The sequence below is a fragment of the Pseudopodoces humilis genome, chromosome 17 (genome assembly GCF_049639895.1).
Source record: "Pseudopodoces humilis isolate 2021_Gansu_Grassland_sample_001 chromosome 17, ASM4963989v1, whole genome shotgun sequence".
Taxonomy (NCBI): Eukaryota; Metazoa; Chordata; class Aves; order Passeriformes; family Paridae; genus Pseudopodoces; species Pseudopodoces humilis.
Genome location: NC_142216.1, coordinates 15,503,872 through 15,531,346, shown reverse-complemented (window position 1 = coordinate 15,531,346; position 27,475 = coordinate 15,503,872). Strand labels below are relative to the sequence as shown.

The following is a 27,475-nucleotide window of genomic DNA, read 5'->3' as shown; positions in this document are numbered from 1 at the left end:
ATGGATTTTTGTTCACCACTGGCAAAACGAAGAATTTCATTGTACTTTGCACCATCCAGAGAGCGCAACAGCCAAAAAGTATTGGCTACAAAAATAAACTTTACTTGTCCTACCATACTTTATCTGTACAAGACTAAGGACCAAGTCTAAAAAAAGCAGAAATCCCTGGCCTTCCCCTGATGGTTCAAAAACCAGTAAAGAAGAACATAACAGCAACTCTGATTCCTCACTCTAACAGCAACACAGCAACCTCCAGAGTTGCTGAATTCAAATCCAAGAAGAGTGGCTGCTTTTGCAGATGTTTAAATGGTGCCTCATACACAGTGCATAAGCCCACAGTCTGTCACACACATGAAGGAAAGAGTTTTTAATTTAGGAGCCACGTTAGTGTGAGGGATGCTATCACCTGAAGGCAAAACAATGATCCCTGCCATGACAGAAACATGTCTGTAAAAGCATTGTGTCATAGAAGAATTAAGAGGTAGTCTGGCAGGCATGTCTGGGGTTTTTTGCAACTAGAATTATGTGGATGCCAAGTAGCCAGTTTTAGTCTTCTAAGCAAAGCAAGTGTGGAATCCTAACAAGTACTGAAGAGTATTAAGACCTTGACAGTGTAAAAAGAAAAATACAGGACGATACTGTCCTCATGGGTTCTCTTCCATCTCTCAATTTCTGCATAAAAGCGCCTGTATATCTTGTAGGACAAAGGTAAACTCCACCACTAGATCAACTCCTATGTAGCACAGCCTCATGTACAGCTGCAAGAGGGTCCAGGTTAAAAAAATCCCAATTTAAAACTCTTTTCTGTATTTCCCAGCTCAGAAAAGCTGAGATGATCTCACTGTCCAAAAAAAGAACATCTCTTATTTGCAGCTACATTAAAACAGACAAAGATGCAACCACCTTGTCAAGAGCACTGCTGCCTTCAAAAGGGACACCAGAATCTCCTTTAATCCAGGTGTGATTCTGCATCAAGAGGGAACAGTCATCCAAAAAGGTCCTTTTAGTTTATGGAAAGGTAAGCAACTTAAAAGCAGGATATCACCTCTCATTAAATATCACCAATACTCATTGTGAGATTTGCAGTCCTTAACCTGGCTCCTGTGGGAACATTTATGTACCTCCCACGTCTTACCTTACACAACCCTTGAGATGAAGGCAGCTGCTGGGAAATTCACAAAGAAGAAATAGGAAAGAAAGAAAGAAAAAAACCCGAAGAAATCTTATAGGAAAAATTATCCTCTCACCTCTGAAATTAGACAATCCTTGCCACACTGGTAAATAGATGTATTACTGAAGTGCTAGATATTTTTTCCTGAAGTCACTAAACCTTATTTCTGCTTTCAAAAAATGCTTTTATCAATTCATATTTCAGAGTTCCAATTTCCAAACTTTTACTCACATAGATCACAAAATCTAAACTAGCTGTTTTGTCCCCATCAAGGTTCCAAACAAGTAAAATTTACATTTGATCCAGTGGTAGGATCTCAAGCTGAGACCCTGGAAGTCCCTACTCCTGAAGGGGCTGGGGAACTAGAATGTAACTGTGGCACAGATGGAATCAAAGGCTGAAGGCTTCAGATGTGCCTCAGATTCAGTCATTCATACACTTGGCAAAAGCAAGCTGATTTCAAAATGCATACATTAACAAGAAAAGGTGCAGGCCTGCCAGCTAGTTTTGCTACAGATTTTGACAGGCTAACTTTGTAAAGACATGGAAAAGATCCCTTAAAGAAGGGCATCAGAAAAGCACAGAAGAATTGTTAACATGCCAGACTTCATGAACAATTAGTCACAAAGAGACAAATCCTTTGAAATACCATAGAGGATTGAGCAGTTCTCCAGCAGACAGATGAGCACTCTGACACTGCTCATTTCTTGTACTACTTGTCACTGAAGAGCTTTAAGGAAAAATTAACCACAAACTGAAGAAAGTTCATCCCAGCCATCATTTTTAAAAAATTCTCCTGGTGCTTACAAAGCCACATTGTTTAATGAATGTACCAGAGCTCTCAAGACCTTCACTGGTTCCTGAACTGAATGACAAATTTGGTATCTAGGCCAGAGGATCAGTCCCTGAGAAGGATCAGTTCCTGTTTTCACTCAGCAGAACAAATGCACTCACGCTGAGATGTGGTAATGGTCACTCCCAGTTCAGAGAAAACTTTATGGGGACTAGAATCATTTTTCATAAAACAATCACAGAATGATCTGGGTTGAACAGAACCTTCCAAGACCATCCCATCCAACATCCCTGCCATGGACCAGGACATGTTCCTGGCTGCTCCTGTTGTATTCTCATGTTTAGGACATAAGCAGTATCTTCAGAAAGAACTGCTTTCCAACAGGAAAAGATGTTGCATGTCCAGCTCCTCAGTCACTCTGAATTAAACCTCAAGGATAATGAAAGTTTCTGGAAAACAATGAAGCATCAGGGCAAGCAATCCCAGGAAAGAGGGAAGCTGCAGGATGAAAAAGGAAGGAATAAAAAGCAACAAGAGATGCACTTTCTTTTGCTGTGTCTGAACACCAGCAATAAAGTAAAATTAACTGGACAAATGTAGACAGACCAGATAAAGGTCAAAGTCCAGATCTTCATTCAATTCCTGACTTCCTGGGACAACTTGATGGAATCATCTAAACCCATTTGAATGAAAATTGAGGTCCAGAAGAACAGTCTCCCATGGTACTGCCAAAGAAACTTTTTCATACCCAGCAGTAAAGTAACAGCCTTCAGAGCCCTCCCTCAGCCTGAGACAAACGTAACAGATCTATTCAAAACACCTCCCAACTTCAAATAAAGCAAAACAACACAAGAGTTTAAACAGAAGCTGCTTCAAACCAGAAGCACCTGCTATCAGCATCATTACCATTCTGCAGGCATTTCCCAATTAACTTATAATCAGAACTCAAAACTGGCAGATTTACATTGCAGGTCTTCCTTTCAAAGCAATTTTTCTTTGCTTCCTTACTTTGTTTTCCTTGCCTGTTCCACATTTTCATTGGCAGTACAAGAAAATGCTGTGAAATAAAACTTGACTTTAGAAAGGACAGAGATTGTCTTCTGCAATACTGAGAAGTCAATGCTGATGGCCACAAGCACTGCTCACCTTACTGATGGGGGGGTGGAAAATGACACAGTTCCAAAACTTTGAAGTGACATTTAAGCAACTCTTGCACGTTTTAAACTTTATGCACAGAAATTTTTAATTTTTTTTTTCATTACAGGCTTTGCTCCCTTCAATAAGATACTCCATGGGTTTTACCTTTATATAACCAAGTACTTCAATATTTTTTTTAAAATATCCAATAAACCCCCCCAAACCTATCCTCATGCTCAGTATCCAACAAAGAATTCACTAAGTGCAATAAGCATGCCAAAAATCCCATAGCCCCCCAAAATAATGACTTTCCTCCCTGCTAAGAGCAAGTTATCAGAACATTACTGACACAACTGCAAAAGAATTAATAAGGCCTAAAAAACATAAAGTCACAAAGAAGGGTGGAAATATAATTCTCAATTACAGAATTAGTTTATTTATATTTTTAAATAAAAAATAAAAAACTTCATTAAAGACTGAAATTTAAGTAACTTCATTACTATGCTGATTTATCAGGTTCAATGATATATTTTTCTGGCCGTCTTGGTTTTTAAAAGAAACATTTCAGAATATCCAACCATAACCCAAACCCACCCCCCAAGCAAAATAAAACACAGGGCAGTGAGTATGTAAGGGGGGAAAAAAAAGGAGAATACTCCTCCTAAGGCAAACAAAATAACATCTTTCCTGCTTGAGCCTTGTTTGATATGAGACTCTTAAACACCTTTGGAAGACTAATGTATCCATTGTTTTTACTAATTAAAAGTCAAAATGTTACATCCCTGTAGCTGGTGAAGAGGCAGTTTTGGGTCTCCTGCTATGTAATATGAAAATGACAATTATGTAAACAATTTAGTTTACATTACAGAAAATAAACATGGAGAAACCAATGTGCTAAAGCCAAGAGTTAGAAGAAAGAAATCAGATTATGATGATCATTTAAAACACATGGCTTTGTTTGGGGTTTTTGTGTGGCAGTTTGCACAAGTTAAGAGACTAACAGTGTTCAGAGACCAACACTGACATAGAGAAGCAGGAGTTTCTAACACTAAAACATTTTGAATTCAAAGCAGATTACCCATAAGAACTTTTATTTTGTAGACCAAACAGAAAATACAGGCTTTAATAAAAGCTTCTTCCATGCCTCTTTTCACAGCCATATATGAATCTCTAAGCTCATCACTCCGTTCTCCAACCACACAAGCTTTGCCTTACAGTTTGAAACCAAAGGACTTTGCCCACAAGAAGCAGCAGAAGCCTTACCAGATCAGCACCAGCCTGAAGCAACACATCTGCCACATCTGTGTGTCCATTTTCACAGGCGTAGGTCAAAGCTGTATCTCCCGTTGCTGTAGTGGCATGAACATTAGCTCCTACAAACACAACATTTTTTTTGTATTGGACATGTCCTTATCAAGTGTTTCACATCATATAAACATAAAAATCTCTGATAACAGCTATATCCTACTGACCAACAGCCTCCACAGCCCAAGGGCATTGCTCTCATGGCAAAAATTGCTCTCATAGTGAAAATACTCCAAGGAGAGGGGGTTAGCCAAGGCTTGGTAAAAGCATGACTGACAATCTAAGCAGTCAAACCTATATGCTCACATATTCCTGCAGTCCCTCTACAGAAAGAAGGATTTCAGTTGTTATATCAAGCAAAAGGGACTCCAGAAAGTTTTGCAGATTGTCCATTTGACTCAGAGCTGCATGCCAAGGGAAACCAGACAAAATGTGTATCACTGAATTAGTATTAATACAACAAACCTATACATTTCCACAAATTTCCCTTCTTTCCTGCTCTTTAAAAACATTTGCTTTAAAACCATTTTGTTGAAATAATTTGTCTAGTTTCATATACACCAGCTCTGTGAAAACTATGCATGACTCTGGATACATAACACATTACTCTTAAAAAAAGAAATGCCAATGTGATTAGCCATTTTCTTATTTTTAAGGTGTGAGGTATAATTAGAGACTCCCTGATGCCAAAACAAGGCTCCTTAATCAACTTTCTACACTATCAGCAGTGAAGTGCAGGCAGCAAGCGTTCCAAGGAAGCTGGTGACAGGTGTCACATGCTGGTGTCACTGCACCAAGTGGCACAGTTGTTACTGTCCCTCGGTGAGCAGGGAGCTTTACTTTCTAAAATTACAAATCCAGCCAATTTTATGATTATTCTTAGAAAAGAGCATACAAATAAATCACCTTCCACAACAAGGAATATATCCCAAATACAGCTCCTTTTTCTTTATTATTTTAAGCAGAACACTTTACCAACTTTATAAACTGAAAGATGAATATCAAAGCATCATTTTACCCCAAACTCCAGCAAGATTTAATTTTTATTACTGTACAATGTAGCAGTACAGCTCATTCATCACAGAAATTCAGCACATTCCAGAATCTGTCTTGCTCACAACTTTCCAGCACACCATTCCTAAAGAACTGGTTATTCAGGGAGACTGAATGCAGATAACCAGGCTTAGTCAAAGCTGGAGTAGCAAGTAAAACCAAGTATTATCTATATTAAAATTTTGTCCTAGATGCAGATAGCTGGAAACAATGTTTCTAGTGAATGTGGATGCTTTCTAGATATGGAACAGGATCACCTGCTCCAGGAAGCACTTTCCTCTGTTAACAGTATCAAACAATACTGAGGTGCAACATATGCTTTTTCCTTCTTGCTAAGTTACCTGAGGATATTGTTTCTTGTTACAACACAGCCTCTATCAAAACCCCGGGCATCTCCCAAATCATACAAAACACATCAAGTGCATTGTATCTGTGGGCCTAATCACTTGCTCTGAACACATACCTGCTGCCAGCAAGTATTTCACCAGTTCAAGATGACCCTCTTGAGCAGCTTCCATCAAAGGTGTTGAGCAACCAAGCTCTATATCAGCTCCTGCCTTAATAAGGAAGTCGGCGACTTCGGAGAAGCCTCCACAGCACGCCAGGGTCAGGGCTGTTTCCTGCGTTTCTTCTGTCTGTGCGTTAATATTTGCCCCTGGGAAACAAAACAGCCATTACTGACCTGGCCACACACCAGCTGGGAGGTGAATGCTCATCACCCCCACAGCAGTTTGGGTGTTTGAGCGTAGCTCTGTGGGTACAGCAGTGAGCAGTGCCAGCCCCATGCTACATCAGAACAATCTGCACAGGACACCTGTTGGCCATGGATCACACCGTGTCCTCCATCGCCACGGGATCTCACCTTGTGCCAGCAGCAAGGCCACCATCTCTTCGTGGCCTTCCCGGGCAGCTTCCATCAGAGGTGTGTAACCCTCATCATTAACCTCCTCCAGGTTGGCTCCTCGTTCGATCAGAAGCGCTGCCAGCTCCACGTGCCCGCCACAAGCAGCCAGAGTGAGCGGGGATTCGAAGGAATCCGCGGGCATGTTCACCTGGGCACCGCTGTCCAACAGCAGCCGTGCCACCTCCACGTGGCCATCCTGCAAGCAAAGGGAAACCCAGGAGTCAGACAGAACTGAAGTCACTTGATGCTCTAATTGCAACCACTATCACACTAGGCCTGAAAATGATCCTACAGAGACACGGCCTTTTTACTTATCATGGTTTAATTAGGACAGTATGGTAATACCTGGACCTACCTAACCAACATTTAGGTTTCCACCTACATCTAAGTGAGGTTTAAATGGATGAGGAAAAAAGAGCTAGATATATGTTGGTGCTTCTGTTTTTTCAGGGAAAAAGAATTATGGCACAAGACTTAATTATCCAGCACGATCTTTGGGACACAACAGTACTAGAGATAGCCGTAAGTGCTGTAAGTAATAAACTCACTCCACAACTAAACCTCAAGACAAGCATCAAAAAAAAATTTTCTTATTATTTGTAGTAGTAGTTGATTCATGACTTCTACAGACAAAAAACCAAAAAAGCCCCAATTGGCAACTTCTAGACCCTGGTAAAGATACCTGCAGAGAAATTGAAGTGGGTAACAATAAGGCAGGTAACAGAAGGGGAGAAGACTTCGAAAAAATCTTAAAGGTGACTGAAAAATGCCTTGTTGTGAAGCCATAGAATAAGAGAATTAGGATTGCCAAAGCAGTCCAAGTCCTTACCATTCAAAGTACATAGATCTTCTCAATAAAGTATTGTTAAACTTCTCGGTTACTTGAAATAGACAGAGTACCTGAAATCCACATTTCACCTAAGGTGTAGCTGGTAGAGAGCCACAACATTGGCAAAAGGGGAAAGCTTAAGGTGGCCATGAAGCAGGTCGGAGGTAACCTGAGATGGACAGCAATCAGGGGTGCACGTTAAACACAGGCTGTTCTTCTCAGAGGGTTGCCTAAAAGCCAACAGCCACCTCATTAGAGGCATTACCCTAAGTGTGGCACTGTCCTGACCAAAACAAACTCTGAGGCACTTACAAAAGAATTGGTGATCAGAGACCAGACATCTCAACAACCTGTACCTGCTGCATTCCTTAGATGGAAAGAGATGAAGACTGGGAACAGTCACAGCAGTTTGGGAACAGCTCCCTTGTGCAAGGGTGCAGCCAAATGATAAGAAGAAACAAATTCCTTGTTATGGAATTGGGACTTCAAAGGCTCATTTTCCTTTCTGCTGTTTTCAGACCTAGTCTGAAACACCGAAGAGCTGAAAACAAGCAGGGAAACCTCACAACTCTCTCCCCCAAGTGAGGTGCTTCACAGCCTCCAAACCAAGCCAGCCCTAGGATTGTTTCACCAGGGAATGAAGAAAAAGCAAACAAAAAACCCAACCTAAACAGAACAGTGGGGGTGATTAACCTTTAGTCTGCAGTCATGCTGCAATCTCCTTTAGGTGACAGTATGCACTCACTGTCCTTCTGAATTCCTTACTGGCACCAGGCTCTCCTGCAGGGCAGGCTATTCAAGGATACAATTACCAGCTCACTATCGGAAGACTTGGACACAGCTCCCCACGTTACAACCTGACCTTGGTCACTTGCATCATCACCTCACAACTGCACTGAAAGAACACTTGATCCTCCAGCTCTCAGCAGACTGAAGGAAAACTGCAGCCTATCTTCCAAGGATTACAGGCTACTGGGAGAAAATTCAGTTTCCCCCTTTTTGCTGTGCTTCCTATGGAAACAAGGTCCCTGTTCTTTCTTCAAAGAAGTTCCCAGCTTGAAGAAGAGAGACAAGGTCACCCAAGGTCTGTACAGAAATGGTTGCAGATATGCTTTGACACAATAGCACACTCTTTATTAAGATGATGCTCTTGGATAGGGAAGTTTTTCCTCAAGGCTGCACTGAAATTATGTGGACAGTTGCTAGAGAACTAAGGACTGCATTATTTTTCAAAATAAAACAGTAGGGCAAAAGAAAAACCTCACAACTTCATTTACAAAAAACCTAGAAGAAAGCAAGTCATCTCTCCATGCAAAACACTTCCTGCAGTGATGAACAGACAATTGTAATGCATGAATCATCCAGCTCAGTGCACTTCTGGAAGGCTCATTCCATGACACACTGAGAGACCTTATTTATAAAAGCAAAGGTGGAAAACACACTAAAAAAAAACAACCAAAAAAAACCAAAACCCCAAACAAGTGACTTGTACTACATCACTGCACTGCAGATTAGTCACCCATAAACTTAACACAGGGAGCATTTAAAACAACACATCACCCCCCAAAAAATAAGAGTTTTTTTCTTTGTGAGCAGTTAGACTAACAAGCTGGTGGGAGCTACAGTAAGCACTTTTTTACAGTAACAACTCACACATTCACTTGCAGCCCCCAAACAGCTTGTAACCCAAGGCTCACTCTATTTTATCACCTCCTGCATTCCTCTCTCCCCGAGGAGGGAGCAGTACAAACAAAGGTATTTACCATGCAGGCCTCCATCAGCGCCGTGTGCATCTCATCTGTTTTGTGTTCTTGATCAGCTCCAGCTTCAAGCAAAAAACGAACCATATCTAAATGGCCTTCAAATGAAACAGATCAAAACAAATAAGCATTCCATATCATCATTTTAGCAGTACAGACACTTAATGAAATCATTCAGATTTTCACAGTTTGCTATTAGAATCTTTACAAGTTACAATTGGTAAATAAGGCTTTTCAAAGTATACTTTAAAAAATACCAATGTGAATGAGTCAGCAGACTTCTGAAAGCCTTTCCCAAAGATACTGCTCAGCTTTGAGATGGAGACAGACCTGTCTAATTGAAGTTTACACAAGAACCTTTCCTTGTGACTTCAAGCTACAAAAACTGTGCTTATTCCCTATTGAACTGTACAGTGATGTAAGATTTCCAAGTGATTTAAGAGTTCCAAGGCAGCACACAACTGTGGGGATTATCTTTTAGGAATGGATCCATGTATATCTGAACTTCAAGCTTTTTAATAACACTCACAGACATATATCTGAGAACTAAGATATACACATTATATCATTGTCTGACATTATTTTTAAAAGCTTCTACTGAGCTTTACCAAAATTTGATCTAAACTCCATTACAGTTTCTGTCATTTTAGAAACTGCCCTTTCTTTGTTTTTAGCCTCTTGAAAAGCATTCTTCTCTGAGGGAAGACTTAGTCTTACATAAACTGACAAGAAAATCAACCATCTTGTCAAAGATAATACAGGACATGTCTGTCATTCAAGGTTTTACATTCCATGACTTAATTAGGTTCTGGGTCAAAAGAAAAAAGAATGATCCTCCAACACTTTCAGGGGTACCTATTACTGGCATTTCCCTGAAAGGAACTACCATATGCCATAGGAAATCCATGACAAATCCAGATGCATGTCCTCAGATAGGTTATACATAGTATGTATCCTCAATCCTAACCACAGAGGCAAAGCCTAAAGTTACTATGACAATAATCCACATCCTTAGTTTCTATTTGTAGAAAAACCATGGTTGGAAAGCAAACTGCAGAAGCACAGTGGATTACCACTGCACTATTACTTGACACAGAACCTTTGAGAAGCAAAAGAAATTAAGTCAAAAGTCCCTAAAAGTTCATCATACTTAAGAATTCATAGACACTCTCCCAAATTACACTGAAGGAAAAGAACCCAGTAATAATGGAGGCACTGTCACCCCATCAGGTATTACAGAAACACACGTTCCAAATTTGTATTTTTTAAAGAACCAACAGAGATGTTTCCAGAATTCACAGACAGTTGGTGAGGGAACTGGGAATGAAATAGGGAATGTGGTGTGTCAAAGCACAAGTTTGGACATAGCCAGTTACTAACATACCAGTTAGCCAAGTTTTCACCTGCAACATGTCAAACACATCCACCACATCTGAGCACAAACACAGATTTAATACCACTACACCACAGAGGAGCATTTTGTGACACTGAGTTTAAAACAAAAACTGATTTTTGTAATCTCTTAGGAAGATATTCAATATATTGCTGAAAGTTTTAGTCAGATACATCCTAGCAAACAAATTTAAACAAAAATACAAAACAAGGCAAGAGACAATACCTTTATAGCATGCAAGTGTAAGTGCACTTTCTTTGAACTCGTTGGAGTGAGTGTTGATTCCTGCACCATATTCCAGCAATACTCTTGCAACCTCGACATGCCCTGCACTGGCTGCTTCCATCAGGGGGGTATGTCCGTTCTCATTGTGGTCTTCTATGTTAGCACCAGCTTTCAGTAGCACCTTCACCACGTCCACAAAGCCCCCGGCACAGGCGTACGTGAGAGCTGTGTTCCCTGCAGAGGAGAGGTTGCATGAGAGCCCTTTCCATCACCCACTCCTAATACAGGGAAGGAGATCAGTGTTAACAGCTCAGAACAAACCCAAGTACATCAGCAGCAGCAGCCTTTCACCTCACAGCAATGTTACTCCAGCCCATCATTTCAGGCTGGGTATAAAATCCTAAATAATTGTAACATGAAAGTTTTAATGACAGGCCAATATTACAAATCAAATTCTTTTTCAGTCTGAATGTTATGTTTCCTACTTTAGCACACAAAAATAGATCAAATAAACACACACAAAAAGATCAATGAGTAATTTTTACTGTGGAACTGGGGGGGTGTGGTGTGTTTATTTTGTTTTGTCTTTCTTTTTTTTACCTAAGATTGTATCCTGTAATTCCTTGAAAACATTCTACTGGCTGGCTGAGAATAAATTTATAATTTAAAACTCTGGTACTGTAAGTGACAGACACTCACATATGGCTCATGTTTTAAATGCTACAGTCAATTTTAAGGTAACTTCACTTAACATGGCAAAACAGAAAGATAAAAGAATATCTCGTAGTTCGGACACATGACTTTGAAAATTTGAACAAAGTTTAAATTCTATCTTAATAAACACAATCCAACTGCAGGTTAATGTTGTCAGTGAGGTTAGTTAAGCTGTGGTCAAGAACCAGCAATATAGAGAACATTCAATGCATTGAAAGAATATTAACTTCTCTTGGGTAACAAGAAAGAGACAAATAACTGGTGTTGATGGGATTTGTCTCATGATCATCTTACTGGGTAATTCTGGATTAGACTAATGAGAAAAGATAAACTTCATGTATTTTTCTTGTCCTCTAACACCAGAGTGGTTTTTACAGGAACAGTGCTTTCCCTTAGAATTTATATTAAAACCCATCTTTAATAATGGACAGTTAAGACTCCAAACACATTTGCTACAGATCTGGTCTATTCCTAACAGCTCCTGTCACGTTTTCTTATGACTGAAAGTGTTAGACAAAAACACAGATGTTCAGAAGAGCTGTGTGCCTTATGTGCCAGCCTGACTAACTGCACCTGCTCCCCAGTTACCTGTGGAGGATTGTGCATTGACATCTGCACAATGGACAAGGAGGAGTTTAACAATATCCACGTAGCCTCCACTGGCAGCTGCCATCAAGGGAGTGATGTCGCCTTTATTCCCTCGATCTTCAACATTGGCATGCATGGCTAGAAGCACCTAGGGGAAAAGTTCACTACAGTGAGTAAATTGTAACACCAGCCTTTTGGTTTTAGTTCAGTGGGGTTTGTGAAACTGGTTCCCCAGCCAGCTGCCACAGTCCCTCAAGCCCACTGCCACCCCCAGGAGCATTCGCAGTTACTGCCTGCACTGGGCTCTGCTGCAGAAAATCCTGAGTCTGTACGTTTGTTCATATCATAGTTCAGTGAAATAGTGACATTTTCAAAAGTCACAGGGTAACTCAGTGACCAGAATGACAGCAGAGAAATCATCACCTGCAATAATGACCAGGGCACCCACAGGTCAAGCTCACAGGTGAGAAGTTCTCTCCCTGTCCTTTGTTTTGGCACAAAGTGTGAAGTCGGGCATTTCTGAGAACTATCACCTAAACATTTCAAAGCAGCTGCCCTTAGATACAGAAGCAATATAGTTCAAAATTAACAGAAATTGATGCACTGTTGATACAAATGTGATTTAACAAAAGGATTGTCTGACTGAGACATAAGCTTTTATAAGCTTATCCAGTTGCAGAATTTGGGTTTGCTGCTATTTTAGATCTTCTTGCTTGGCAGAACAGCTGGACTGCATCTAGAACAATGCCAGAAAAGTAGATATATCACAAAACATAGGATTCATTGGTCAGACAAGTCCCTTCAACCTAAAGGCATATGTGACTGCATTTTCCATAAAAGAAACCCAAACAACAACTGGAAACTCACAGTAAGCTAAGTATTCACTGATATTCTGTTGAAATAATAAAAAAATGTAATAACCACAATAGCTAAAATGTTTACTAATCAAAGAAGCCCCTCAAACAATGCTTCACAAATGTTTAGTTCTAACTGTACTTGTTACTTACTTGTGCCAATTCATAATATCCTGCTGAGCAGGCCAAGCAAAGCAAACTCTCCCCTTCTTCAGTGTGTTCATTTACACTCCGTCCTTCATCCAGCAGCTTCCGGACAGCATTTACATCCCCATCGGAGCATGCTTCTGCCAAACTGCGACTGCAAAATCAGTTACCACACAGTGAGCTCAAAACACACCTGCAATAGCTGGGCAGCTTTCCTAGGCAAGGAGGAAGCCTTTAAGCAAAGGCTCTTGACTTCAGTGCTAAGCTTTACTTGGAAATACACCTTATATATTTATATATATATTTTTAAAGTGTATCTATATACACACACATTATTTCCACAGGTGACATAGAGATAGACACTTTCCTTATTGTCTAAATTATCTTGTTCTCATCAGTTGCTAACTTGTAATATGCTGTCATAGAGACCAGATGCTAAGAGGAGTGCTCAGAGCTGGCTTTTGTGGTCTCTGCAAGACAGAAGCAAACCTCACTGATGCTATTCCCACTTCAGGGAATGCCAGATACACAGAGGCTATGACCATGACAAATTGTTGACTGCAGGTGCCAAGGCAAATTCATATTGCAGACAAAGCCAAATATTCAGCAGCCAAGTATCACAGAGACCACTAATATGAATAATGCAACCAGACATACTTCTGCAATTAAGAGAGCAATCAACCACTCTTCTACAGCCAGGAACTTTCTTGAATAAGAACTCAACTCTCTGGTACACAGGAAGTGCAGCAGATTACAAACTAACATTTTTTTGTACTTTTCTCTTGTCCTGTGAAGCCAATAACCTGATGGGACAGTAGTTACACCTTCAGATGCAATCTGCTTCTGCGAGCAGTAGAACAGCTCCATTACAAAGTATTAACTATAAAATTACCAGAATTTGAAATAAAACCCTATTCCACGGTTGGGGAACTGGGGGTCAGTATGAACAGTTAACTGAATTTGAAATAAAATCCCATTCCATACTTGGGGAACGGGGGGTGATCAGCACATACAATTAACTGAATTTGAAATAAAATCCCATTCCACAGCTGGGGAAGTTGGGGTGGTCAGTATGTACAGTTAACTGAATTTGAAATAAAATCCCATTCCACAGCTGGAGAAGTTGGGGTGGTCAGTATGTACAGTTAACTGAATTTGAAATAAAATCCCATTCCACAGCTGGAGAAGTTGGGGTGGTCAGTATGTACAGTTAACTGAATTTGAAATAAAATCCCATTCCACAGCTGGGGAAGTTGGGGTGGTCAGTATGTACAGTTAACTGAATTTGAAATAAAATCCCATTCCACAGCTGGAGAAGTTGGGGTGGTCAGTATGTACAGTTAACTGAATTTGAAATAAAATGCCATTCTATAGCTGGGGAACCAGGTGTGGTCAGTACATACTTGTCCACCTGTCCGTTGTTGTGATTGTTCTCGGCTCTCATGCGCGTCAGCGCGGCGGCCGCCTCGTCCAGCGCGCAGCTGACAGACGACGTCAGTCTCCGGAGAACCTCGGGATCTGCGAAGGCTTTGCCATCGGCAGTGGACAATTTACCAATTCCTTCAGTGCACGTTCGTTCATCAGTCGGGTTAGTATGAAAGTCACACAAAAGAAATGCAAAGACACTGTTTTAGAGTTCAGCCACATGCACTATTAGTTAAAAATCATTTGCAAACATGCCAGATAATTAGCTACTTTAAACTATCTGCTAACATTTGCCCAAGACCTGAATATTTAATCAACTATAATATAGCAATTAAAAACCCCATATCTTTCAACTGGCAGCTTTGTTACTTGTTCCCAAGTCTCAACTCATACCTTTGAAGAACTTAAGAGAACCCCAAAAACCACCATATTGCTGTATTAAGGATAAATCCAGGCATTGAAGCCCAAAACCAGAAGTTTGGGAAACAAGCGTAATTATATTTTCTGAATGTGAAGAATTTTCTACTTAAAACAAAGTACTCCTTTCCCACCCAAAACAAAGCAGACTGAGTTCTATTTCTTTCTTTTTTAAGAGCAGGAAAAGCTTTAACATTTATTAATTTAAATTCCAGTAATTTACCACTCTAAACAGCTCTAGCTAGAGGAACAAAAGTTAAAAATGAAATTTCAAATATTTTAAGTATACTTGAAATTAGTGCCTCTCCTTCACAGACATAACACAGTAGAAATGCTTAGATTCAAGGAACTTGACAGTTATTTTTTTTATAATAGTTTCTTTGCTCAAGTTTTACTCCACACAGGTTTTACTCCTCATAGTTAAGCACAGCCTATTCAACATGTGCAAACAATCCCTGCAGTGTGGGCAGGGCTTGTATCTTCACGTACAAATGTGTAAACAGCACAAACACCTTTCAGCCATCCACAAATAACCCAAAAATAAATCAATCCATTTCACATGCTACAAAAAGTGAATGGTTACTGGTTTATAGATCAGCCACCTTGACCAGTCATGAATCAGTAACTTTTCAATTCCTTAGCTGTTAAAAAGGGTCAAATTAGATACAAACCTCTGGAAATAAGGCACCTTATCCCTCAGAAGATTTTCTATTCCGTATGTGCATATCTCTGCAGGTTTGGTTTACACCACATTTCCCACAACCTAGCTTGTAATTATTACAGAATAAATCATATTTTAAGTTTGAACGTTGTCTTCAGACAACATATTTCCCCAGTTTGAGAGCATCCAATTTACTTCTCAATAATGTAAGAATCAATACTTACCAAATTTCTCCACCCCAAACTTTTATGCCAGCACACACCAGGCGCTGTGTGACATTACCCTGCATGGCTGCTGCAGTGCTCCAAGTGCTGGCTGACAGCACTGGAACGTGGTGCTGGACATGATGGAGAATCCTTCTCCTGCCATTGAGACAGACACCTGCCCTGGGGTGCAGCAGTTTACTCAGCTGATGGAAATGAGCCATGGAGGTTCTTAAAAGATTTGTGTCCTTCCTCCCTGACTCCAACATCCCACATCTGGATCCCTTCAGCATTGTCAAGGGACTATGAATACCGATTTATAACTGATCGCCGAGTCCGCAAAGAAATCAGGAATCACACCTCCATCTGTCTGGGTTGGAAGCCTGGCTAGTCCAGAGCAATCAGAGCACAAAAATGAGGGGCCAGGACACTTGGAGGTCACTGGCCACATGCCCCCTTCCACCTCCAAACTGTCAAGGCTGTCACCCCTGCGGCCATTGCTGTTAAATATAGCGAGGTTGTAACAAGCCTCAAATGCCACAGCTCAGGCTTTATGTATTCATGGAAACTGGATTTGCTGATGGTGTAAAGGGGTTGGAAGTCCTGTCACCTCTGCAGCCAGAGCAGGAGGGACAGTGGGGGACAGTCACTGCAAAACTGGGTCAGGACATCAATTTAGTACCAAATACACCGAGACAGTGACAGATTTTCCACAGCTCTGCTTCCCCAAGATGGCTCACAGAGTAACTGCTGAGATGTTTACACAGGCTATTTCTGGTGGCAGTGCTGGCTTACGCTGCATTGCAGTGTACATAAAGCACTGCTGAAGAAAAGACAAAGAATTAAGTCTTCACAACTCAGCACTGATGCTTCATCTGGGACTGCTGCAACCAAAGCTGAACACCATGGTAAACAACATGGAAAAGTATTCAAGAGAAATCCACAGGACCCCTGAGCAAAGGCTAAAAATGTGCAGATTTAGCTTACAAGGAGCAACACAGCTGCAGCTTCCCTCCACTTCAAAAAGGTCTAATTGAAGGAGCTGCTAACAGCTGTACTGTTGACAAAAGAAGTGGAAAATACAAAGTCCAGCCAAGAGAAACCAACCCAAAAAACAACTCAACACCACGATCAAAACCCCACACAACCCAAAAGCGCACATGACCTGGCTATCTCCAGCTACACTGGGTATCTCCATCATTTCAGCTCACCAAGGCAGTAGAACTGACAAGTTGGACAAGCAGGATCTACACTTGAGACTGTCTCTGTTTTAGAAGTTTGTTGTGGCATTCATACCTGGGATTTTTGAAGGCAGAAGTCACACCACAGATCTCTCATGCCTGCTAAAGACAAATTAACTTGTCCCACTACAGCTCTCCTATTCTCAAGTATCTGTTTTCATAGATGGTGGGTTTCCTGGAGGAGTCACCAACCACAGGCCACTGGCTCTTCCTTCTGGATGCTCAAAGCACACTTATAGCTCACTCCAGTTTTGGACTTTGATCCAAAAAATTAATTATAACCACACCAAGACCTTTCAGAGGGTAAGTGTCTTTTATTTACCTCACAAGCTAGAGCTCAATCCAGGTGCCATCCCCTGCTCTTAATTTCATATTTTTATATTGTGCATGCCAAAACTAATCGACAGTCACAGAAGACATCAGAGCTGACATTTGTTTGGCTGGCTGGAGTCAAAGGGAGACAGACTACAAGAATTACCACTGCAGACACACATTCATTCACTCCCCTTTTGCACATTATACTCAGTAATTTACTACATAACAAAAATTTTTAAGTTTTTATTTTGCTATGATTTAGGATGACTATGCCAGAATCTCAATGCTGTAATACTCATGTGTCTTTTAATCTTTAATTTACTTAATTTTGTGTGCAAACCACTTGTTCTTCTGTCATTCTCATAACACACAAGGGACTCCAGCAGTCTGATTTACATGCAGGATCTGAGCCAAAGTCATTCTTGCCACCTCCCATCCAACAAATACATGGACTGATCACTGTTGCAGGTTTTAGTCTGAAAAGAGAATATGGGACTCATTGTGTTTTATTGAGAACAATCCACAGTCATTAATCGTACAGAGAGGGTGATGTTTTTAATGCAAGGTTAGATTTAACACCAAAATTATGAAGAGTATGTTCTTAAGCAAGCCAAAAGGAAATGCCTTCATTCATCACTAGCTGCCATGCAAAGACCAAAAAGGTGAATTCGAAACTAGCTTGGATGGAATTACTGTAAAGACTGTACCTTGTAAAAACCTAAGAACAGTGGCCCTGAAAGTCACTACATAAGGATGTTCCTGAACAATAGATAATTGGAAGAACAGAGAGCAGAGAGACTTTCACCTGTATTGTGCAGGGGAAAGCAGGGCCACTGCAGGGCCCACACATCTTCAGATGAGATGAGCCAGACACACCTTCACATCTTGTGTAGTGGACAGCTCTTCATCTGAACATCTGCTGCTGGAGCCACGTGCCAGCTGTTCATAAACCCAGCAGGAACAAGGCCAGCAGCACTACCCAACAATGGAAGAGGTCAATGACTGAACTCTGGGCCAGATAATGCCAGATGTTCCACACCTTAATGCCATATTACTGAACTATTTAAATTAGCCTGAAGTTGAATACAGAGGTGTATTAGAACAAGGAACTCACCTTTCAAGGGACAAGCTTGCTCATCAGATACACACCTACGCTCCTATAACCAACACTCCAATTTCCTTGTTGACTTTCAGACTCATCAGGGTATTCCCACCTTGTAACTACCAAGGTTAGAGTTTTAAGGTAACCTGAAATGAGCTGGTAACTTCTCAGTGTGACTGGAGTTTAACAAGTCAGAGATACAGATATTTCCTCAAAAAAATAAAAAAATAAAATTAAAAAAAATAAAATGCCAACAAGTTTGTGCCTTTGGAAAACACAGTTAAGTCCCTCATAGGACACACAGCTAGTGTCCACATATACTTTGAACATCAAAGGAGACTGCTCCAAAAAGATCAACATATCCAAGAGATACTGTGCAATAATCCTCACAAAGCCCTGCAGATTCAGTGGTGATTGTGCTCTTTCCCTGTCAGTTCCAGCACACTGCATGTTCTAACACACAGTGGAGCACACTTACTTGTAACACATCCAATTTATGCCCTCATGTTCATCACAAAGTCTAATTCAACTTCAGTTTGTACAGAATCAGCTGGGGGTCCTTAAGGGCTTACACACCCCAAAGACAGGTTGTGATGGAAATGTGGACAGTTTTAAAAGGCCCAAAGAAGTCCAAAATGAGAATCATGGCCCAGAAATTAGTCTTTTATCTTTTTTACAGTATGTCAGGAATCTGCTCTCATCAGCCTGGTGTACAAATAGCACCTCAAACAAAGTGAAGAGGGTTCAAGGAAGGAGCAGGAGGGAACTTCATTTTAGGTTCTTTACTGGAATCTCCATTCAGGGGAATTGAGAAGTTCCAGACTGTCCAAAGCAACAGCCACAGCCTTGTGCCAACGAGCAGTGGCCCCACCAGAGCAGTAGTGACTGCAGCACATCACACAGCTGCTACAAGACAAGGCAACAAGCAGAACTGAACACATGCTGTTCTGTAAGGTCTCAGGTGGCTAAGTGGCAAAGCTACACACTGTGTAACTAAAAAAAAAAGTGTGCACTTGGTTCCTCTCTGATGATGTCTAAATTTTCCCAAAAACAAATTTCATATTACAAATTTCAGTTTCAGGGCCAGTAAACCAAAGAAAAGAATCCTCCATTTGCTTGTAAAGAGTAGTCCAAAGCCAAGCAAACCAAAAGGGACAGTCATTTGCAAGTTTCACTGCACTAAGATATCTAATTTGCAGCATCAGAATGAGGGACATAAATATATTTACAATTTTTTGAATATATTTTAAATATTTACATGTAGCTTATTCTATGCTGGTTGCTCAGGCTAAAGTCCTCAAGGCAAAACCACATATTGAATAGTGCTCTTTGGGTGAAGATATTAGAAAATACTAATATTTCATTCCAGTGCACTCATCATCTAAAATTCATATGCTTTTAAAAACTTTCGTATGAAGTGTTATTAAAAAAAAACCCAATTCACACTAAGCTAAAGAACATTAGAATTAAAAGGGAAGTCTACTTGTAGAATAAAGAAAATAACTGTTTTAAGTGAGAGTATAGCCTGAACAATGCCATTTGGGAATTTTAGGTAAGTTTTGTTGTTTTTTTTTTGAGAAAAGCATCATCCAGAATGCTTCTCCATTTTTCAGTGGGTCATTTCAACACTACAATTCCCAGACATGGAATAGTTTGATACTATAGGGATTGTTTTAGCTTTGTTTTCTAAAACACTAAAAAAACTACATTGAGGCTTTCAGTCCTTCCAAGCCAAGCACACGCCTTTGGAATCACTACCACTGAAAATCACAGTTATAGTCTGATCTCAGCTCAGCTCCAGAGCAATGAAAACTCACTGTACCTCCACCAGCCCTGGTGTATCTGCATTTCACAGGAGAACATATCCTTTTATAAACATGTGATACAAATTTTCACTATAAAACTATTTTCCTGTCTCACCAAGTGCATGGCACAAACAGAATTCACTGGGTGCAATTTTAATTTTTCTTCTTCTCAATCAGTATTTGGACATGCTAAATAAAATACATTTAGCATGAAATTAAGAGCTACAGCTTGAGGGTTTTTTAAAAAATTTTATTAATTAACATTTTACAATATTTCATGTGTCACCATCACAGCTCCCCATAGACTTCAAGAGCAGCTGAGTTCTCAATTGCTACAAATCATATTCCTGACAACAAACTGTGACACTCAAAAATGACATTTCCAGTGCAATCTGAAAAATCATATTCAGATCATCTGCTAAGCATTTTCTGGCAAAAAGCAGAAATTTATTCTCCTGGACTGTATTTCATGGTCCTTATCTCAAAATAGCCCTTCTTCACAAAGCCACACTCTTAAACATAATAGGAAATCATCCACAATATCCACCAGCAATATTCAAAAGTGAAAGGAGATGCCTAAAATACCTGAAAGGCCATTACAATATGCACACACCTTTGGAGGAAACCTCCCCTAATTCCAGCTCCCAATTTTCACTTACTTGACACTACAAACTCTTAATATTACACTTCATTTCACATCTATTTCAATGCACTTGTGAGAACAGGAGCCAGCAATATCCACCACATTCTCTCCTCTTTCCAGCACGGCAGCTGTAGCAGCGAGATTTTCCTTTTCTAGAATCAAAAGCCAGGAAGTACTTCTCCAGCTACAATTAGTTCTTACTGTTATTTCAGTACCATTTTGATGGCAAGGGCTCCTTTTTGAGATCATCTCCTTTTACATTAGTGTGCTTAAATGTCTCACACTCTGAAAACTAATTTTAAATTCCACACAAACACAAATCCTTGATTAACTAGTCAATATTCATTAATATTTCTTTAGAGAAATTAGATCCATTAGGTTTTAATTTATAAATTTAGATTTCAATTTAGTCTCATGTCACTTCAATATGGGTTACTTAGTCAGGGAATTCTCTACCTCAGCCACCAATTTCCATTTTCAGTAAAGCTTGGAAACCCAGTAAGCAAATAAAGTAATGAAAAACAGCTTTACATAGACTTGCAGATGTTTCTAGAAAAATCCCAATCTTCCCAAATAGTCTGCAATTTTATTTAATTCCTCTCCACCAACCCAATCCACACCATTCCCTTGTTTTCAGAATGCAAGGAAGAATAAAGGTATTTGACAGATATGGAATACCAGACATATTTTAGCTTAGAACACTGAAATAAAAGATGGGTTTAAACCTTTTAGCAGAGATTTGTTACTATATGAGAGGTCAAATAGGAGAGAATAATACCAGAACAATTATCCACATAGCTACCTCTTCAAAACTCCTCATCTTATTTAAAATCCTGACCATGCCAGACTTTGCTACAGCAGAACTCTCAGTTTTTCTGTCTGTTTGATTTTTTCCAAGCTTTCATTAGGCATCCATTTTCTCTCAGGTATGAACATTAAATTACCTTTCCTAAAGCTAAAATAACATGAGCTTTTCTGTGCCAATCTAACATTTTGCCACTTCCAGAAGGATGACTTTGTGCTCCTCCTCTCCCCATGTTTTCCCCACTGCCCTCGCACTGGGGGAAAGAAGAGGGAGCACAGCACAGCAAGATGAGTCTGACTAGCAAAAGATCTTTCTAGGCATCTCCAGAACTGGTAAGAGGAGAGAAAACAGGAACAAGATTACTGCCTGACTATGACATCAAACAGCCATTAAACAACCTCACCCACCTTCCCATCACTCATTCACAATGTTTGTTCCAAATGTTTGTTTACTAATCCAGCATCTTCATAAAGAAATTCAACCTTTCAATTTTTCAAGATTTTGTTTCTATTAAATCTCTATCAAAGAAACATTTGCCTCATTACAAGGCAACAAGTTCCCAGATGCAACCCTCCACCCTGCTGACTCCTTACAGGAACCATGACTTGCAGACATGCTCATCATATACGTGCAGAAAACCGTGCTGATCACTCAAACAAATGCACTTTGATCCCACAGACCTATTGCATGTAGTTTATATGGAAGTATCATGGATTACTCTGCTGTCATGAGTACAGATGTACTTCAGCAGCAGCAGATTTTCCACCCATCTCACAGCAGGTGAGCATCTGGGAGAGAGCTCTGACTCTTAGGTTACCTTATGTTTTAAAACAGCAACTACAATCAGGACAGAAGCAATATCACAGTGAAAACAACTGCCAGTTCTGTCTGAGAATAACTATTTCTACCAGCTCCACTAAATTGTTGGGGTTTGCTCTAGTTTGGTTTTTATTTTTTTTTAATGGAAAAAGCACTCTTACCCATTGGCAACTAAGATCTTCACAACTTGCTTTTGATTGCAGGAAAATATAAGATTTGAGAAAAATATTTAAAACACAGTACTAACTTTAATTCAAATTATAAAGGAGAAGAATCAGATTAAACAGTGGTTTGTCGACATGACTCTGAAAAACCTGAATTTGCTCTGGTGCTTTGCTAGGATTAAATGGGAGTTACACTGGATATCACAGTTAAATAGGAGCTTAGCACTTAGTTTTAAAATTTTTTTGAATGACCAAGTCAGGGATTTTTTTTATTTTTTTTTCCCCACCCTTAACACAGATAAAAGACAGCAAAAACCCAGAATGAGTTGCCACAGCAGCAAAACCACAGCAAACTACTTGGGTGCCCAATGCTTTTTCCCTTGCCAGTCTTTTCTTCCCTCCCTCGCTATCTCCTCCTGCCACAAACCCTCCACACCTTCCCCAGGGCTGCAGCACCAGAGTATTCAAGCCCATTTTATACTTATAGAATTTAAACAAATGCTCTGCTGGTTGTATCACGCTTGCCAACTTTGCTGTGATTAGCTAAGGGAAAACTTCAGCCACGAGCAGAATTGTTCGCCTGGCTTTGTTTGGACACAGTTAAAAAGCAGCGTCAGCACATCTCCCGAGCCGGGCAGTCACCTGCTCCCAGCTGCCCAGCAGAGCGTGAGCACACACATCCCAGCATATCCCAGCACATTCCAGAGCATTCCAGAGCATCCCAGCACATCGAGCTGCCATCACCCACCCAGTGCCCACCCAGAATCACAGGAGCTCCGCTCAAATTCTGAGCTTTGGGCATCAGCTCGGACACTCCTGTATGTCAAAGAAGAGAAGAAAGAATCTAAATGCTTCTGTGTGCCTGTACAACGTGGTTTTAAACCCCTAAGTCACTCTTGGGGAATTTATTTTGAGCTAAGATTGTAGTGCATGCAATATTTATCCATACAACTAAAAAGATGGCAACTTGCTAAGTGATCCAGAAGCAGAAATTATGACCTCTGCAAAGAAAGCTACAATTTTTTTAATTTGTGCCATCAAATATGGAAAAATGTACACATTTAATTTAATTATTTTACAGAAAAATATCACAGCTAATGGTTGGCAATTATTCTTTATTTCCTGGTTCTCCCTTTCCTGGCTTATCAGAGAGAAAGATTTTCTCATTTCAAGTCTGACAATTGCTTGGCTCCAAGAATCTGAAAGATACATGTCAAAGAGCTACGACTGCTACTGAAACAAGGGAAGGAGGAACATGGAAATGGCACTATCCACTGTGAGAGGGTAAGGAGCATAGAAAAACCTCACATATCCCTGAGAAACATCAAGAGAAGAAAAAAAATTATTCATACTGAGAAAAGTGCACAGAATTCCTGTTTTTGACTTCTAGCATTTTAACTCAGCTCAGTATTTTGTGTCTCATCCTCTTTAGGGCTTGAGTCCCTTGAAATCAAGTTACTTTACAGACACTCCCACCTATTTAGTGGGACAAGGGGAAGAGAGAGGAATTACTTTCTGCTTTTTGAGTAACCTAAAGGAAGGGAAAGTACCACATTCCTGTGGAGACTGCCTCCAGGATATTATCCCCCTGCACAACAGAGATGCAGGAAGGCAAAAACTCAAGTAACATTTGAGTGCTATTTATAGATAAAAAACCCACTTGAACTCTTTTCAAAGTTTCTGGTAGTCACTGAGCCCCAATGGGCTGAAATTGCCTTCCTCAATCACAAAGCAACTCAGTACAGTACAGTACTCAGTACAGTACTCAGTGACTATCTGGGAAAAAGACATTTGAAAGTAATATTACTACATTTTCAAGCAAACATCTAAGAGCAAACTGAGTGCCAGTAACATCACTGAGCTAACTGGGAAGCTCACAGAGTTTTAGTCCCCAGTTTATGGTAATTATGAATGGCAAAGCAAGCCAAAATACTGAGTATTTTCAGAGAGTGATTAAGTGCACCACTTCTTTAAAAAAACAATCACCAAACTAATGGTGTATAGCACAGACTAGTGTATAAATTCATGTCTCAAACAGAATATTTGAGAAACTCTTCATAAAACCCTCTCCTCTGCCTAAAATGATCCACAGCCTTTCAGCATACTGTCATCATTACATACATGCTGCATAACTAAAGATCCTGGAAGTAAGACCTTTGAGAATGCCACAGTAGATTAGAGTACCAAACTACCAAAAAAACTACCAAAAACCAGGTATAGTCTTCAGAAAGAAAATATGGAATTTATTTTACCATGATCCAACTTGAAGAAAGAACACACCCATCTACTGCTAACACCTCTCTACAAGAACATCCCAGGGGGAGTCATCCCATCTACTTATTTTTTGCAGAATCCTCTTGCAGTTTTAAAAACAAAAGGGAAGAGATGCATTTTCACCCAGCTCCACATCTCTGAAGCTCTGGTGCTTCAGATGGGAGACTTTATCCATCAGAGGTCACAGCACCACACAGAACAAGTTTTACTGAGTTTCTTCTGGGCACAACGCAGAGAGAAACCGTAACAAGCACGAATCCAATGGAGGGAGTTGTTTCCAGTAGTGAGTATGGAAAAGTCCAGCCAATTAAGGTTCTACCAAACAAACTTCTGTCACTATTTCCTCCAGGACTTTGCTCTTAATCTGTGTAAAGACTAAAATGAAGTTGTTCTACCTCTTGCTGTGTCTCTGCAGCTGGGGAGAATTAGGTACTGGGTGCTCTTGCTGTAAGTGAAGGCTAATAAGCAAAAGCACAGCCATAGTGCAAGTTTATTCTTCTTTCATTAGTAAATCTTCCTGCTTTCACTTTAGAGACTTCCAAAACATGCTGCTTCCTTGGTTTTGGCAATACTAGACAAAACCAGCTGGAAGTCAGGACAGGTTGGTTAGAACATTCTTGCTTGCTGTGGTCTTCCTCTTACTACTCAAAAGCCAACTAATTATTTGAAAGCAAAGACACAATTTTAGCCTTTATAATGATCCTGAGTTGTGAAGTTTTTTTTTAAAGGATATATTCAAACATGTGTCAGGAAAGAAAAATACATATACACAGATACACAGGGATAGTCAACTGCACACACAGGAATAATCAACTGTACAAACATGGAATAATTTGTAACAGTTCTTCATAAAAGTAGTGCTAGATTTAAAGACAAATCCAACTTGCAAACCAAAGGCAAAGGCAGACAACAAATGGAGATGTGTAAACAAAACACAGCTTGCAGGACAGATGAAATAACACTCCTCTCTCCATGCATCAATAGAGCTCAGCTTCAGTAACACGACTCATTTGGGGCATAAAGTTATGAAGAACAGAGATCACGTACAGAGAATCCAGAGGAGAATAAGATGAAAGTCTAAAGAACATGAGTTAAGGGCAGAGAAAGGTTAGAGATTATTTAGAAAAAAACACAAAAGAAAGAAAAAATATAACTGAGGGTGGTATCAGTTGGCAAATCAGGTCTAAGGATGGCTGCACTGGAAAAAGGAACACTGAACTTGGATAGATGCATTAAACAAGCAGTCACAAACTAAAAACCACTAACTGCTTTACTGCATCTTCCTTCCCTCACAATGCTCTTCCAAAGGAAGCAGCTCAGTGCTCCCTTCACCCTTGAGTTACATATTTCAGTACATAAAACTGAGGACTGGCAGTCCAAAAAACCTTCTCATCCCAAGGACTGCAGTGGGCTTGGCATGCTCTGGAGCTTCCAGCACTGGAGATTGTCTGTCTAACCAGTTCCTAAAGCCACCTGTCAGGAATGGCACAAGCACAGCTGAATTTGCCTAGGGAAAAGGAAGAGAAGAAGATAAAACTGAATCTACTGAGACTTTTTCAGCCAAATTTTTGAAAAACTGTTAAGAAGCTGTACAGAATTTCAGAAAAAGGTGATGTCTAAATGACAAGTTAACAATTCTTGGTTTGGAGGCAAGTTTTATTACACAGGGGGAAAAGTCCCTGAAGAACCGTATTGTGCATTTTGCTCCCACAGCAACTACTTTCCTGATGAATACAACCAGGATCACTTTATGCAACGCAATAATTTTTAACATATCCTGGTATATGTATTGAATCTTCAAGTATTTAAATAATTCATGTGCACAAAGAATATGACCTGCCTTTTTGTGCAAGATGTTTAATATATTAGAGCTCATTTTAAATTTAGAGATTGAAGTTCTTAGCTTTCAAAATAAGGTCTGTAAAACAGCACAAAATAATTTATAGCAGGAAATGAAGATGCTCATACCCCACTGTAAAAAAAGTCACTTGTTTCCATAAGCAGAATCAAAGATGAGTGGCAGTATATTTCACATATTTTGTTTTTCATTAATCTTGTGAAAACTGGCTTGATTTTCTAGAAATAAGTAGAACTTAATCATTTACCCTATGCATAGACTATATCACCATTTGTTCTCTTAGAAACTTGTTTATAATTACTTCCTAAATATACAACAGTAACATTTTGTCAAAAGTTGAGTAAACAACTTTAAAAAAAACAATCAATTCACATGTTACACTGCAAAGTAATGATGACTCAGTAAATCTGTTACTTCTGACACTTTAAAAGAACCCAAATATTTAATGAGAGTATAAAACTGAGAGAAGTGTTATAGACAGATGTGTTATAGTCCACCCCAAGAGCTCAGGCAACTCCTCTCAGGTGTCCCCAGACACGGAGCATGACCCAGACTGTTTTGGCAACAAACAGCCCTGCTCCAATGCAATGACTCCTCCCAGGACATTTCCATCAGCTCCAGGAGGAGTAGCTCTACATCCAGACTACCAACCTGACTTACCAGTTAGTCCAGTATGGAGCTAAGTGGCTGGCACTGGTTACTGCCACCAAATTTGAATATTAAGCTACAGAACATTAAAAAAAAATCCCAAAAAGGGAAATCTGATAAGACTGATTCAGATCCAGTCACCTGCACACCCCAAAGCATCCAGCCAATACTCAAACTCTTTTGAACACTTCTAAACTCTGATTTTATTACCATGTGCTAAGG

The 27,475-nt window shown here is 40.0% G+C and overlaps 1 protein-coding gene across 9 annotated transcripts in view; it reads right to left on the bottom strand.

Annotated features, from left to right (window-relative positions):
- The window catches only part of ANKHD1 (ankyrin repeat and KH domain containing 1), a 99,770-nt gene that overhangs the window by 51,065 nt on the left and 21,230 nt on the right, over nt 1-27,475 (bottom strand). For all 9 annotated transcript variants that reach the window (XM_088063411.1, XM_088063408.1, XM_014253115.2 and 6 more), the window contains exons 3-10: nt 14,277-14,433; nt 12,880-13,027; nt 11,873-12,020; nt 10,571-10,804; nt 8,956-9,050; nt 6,322-6,559; nt 5,923-6,114; nt 4,365-4,474 (exon numbers count right to left, since the gene is read on the bottom strand). In XM_088063411.1, coding sequence (XP_087919537.1) covers nt 4,365-4,474; nt 5,923-6,114; nt 6,322-6,559; nt 8,956-9,050; nt 10,571-10,804; nt 11,873-12,020; nt 12,880-13,027; nt 14,277-14,433 — 1,322 coding nt within the window. The remainder of the gene's footprint in view (nt 1-4,364; nt 4,475-5,922; nt 6,115-6,321; nt 6,560-8,955; nt 9,051-10,570; nt 10,805-11,872; nt 12,021-12,879; nt 13,028-14,276; nt 14,434-27,475) is intronic.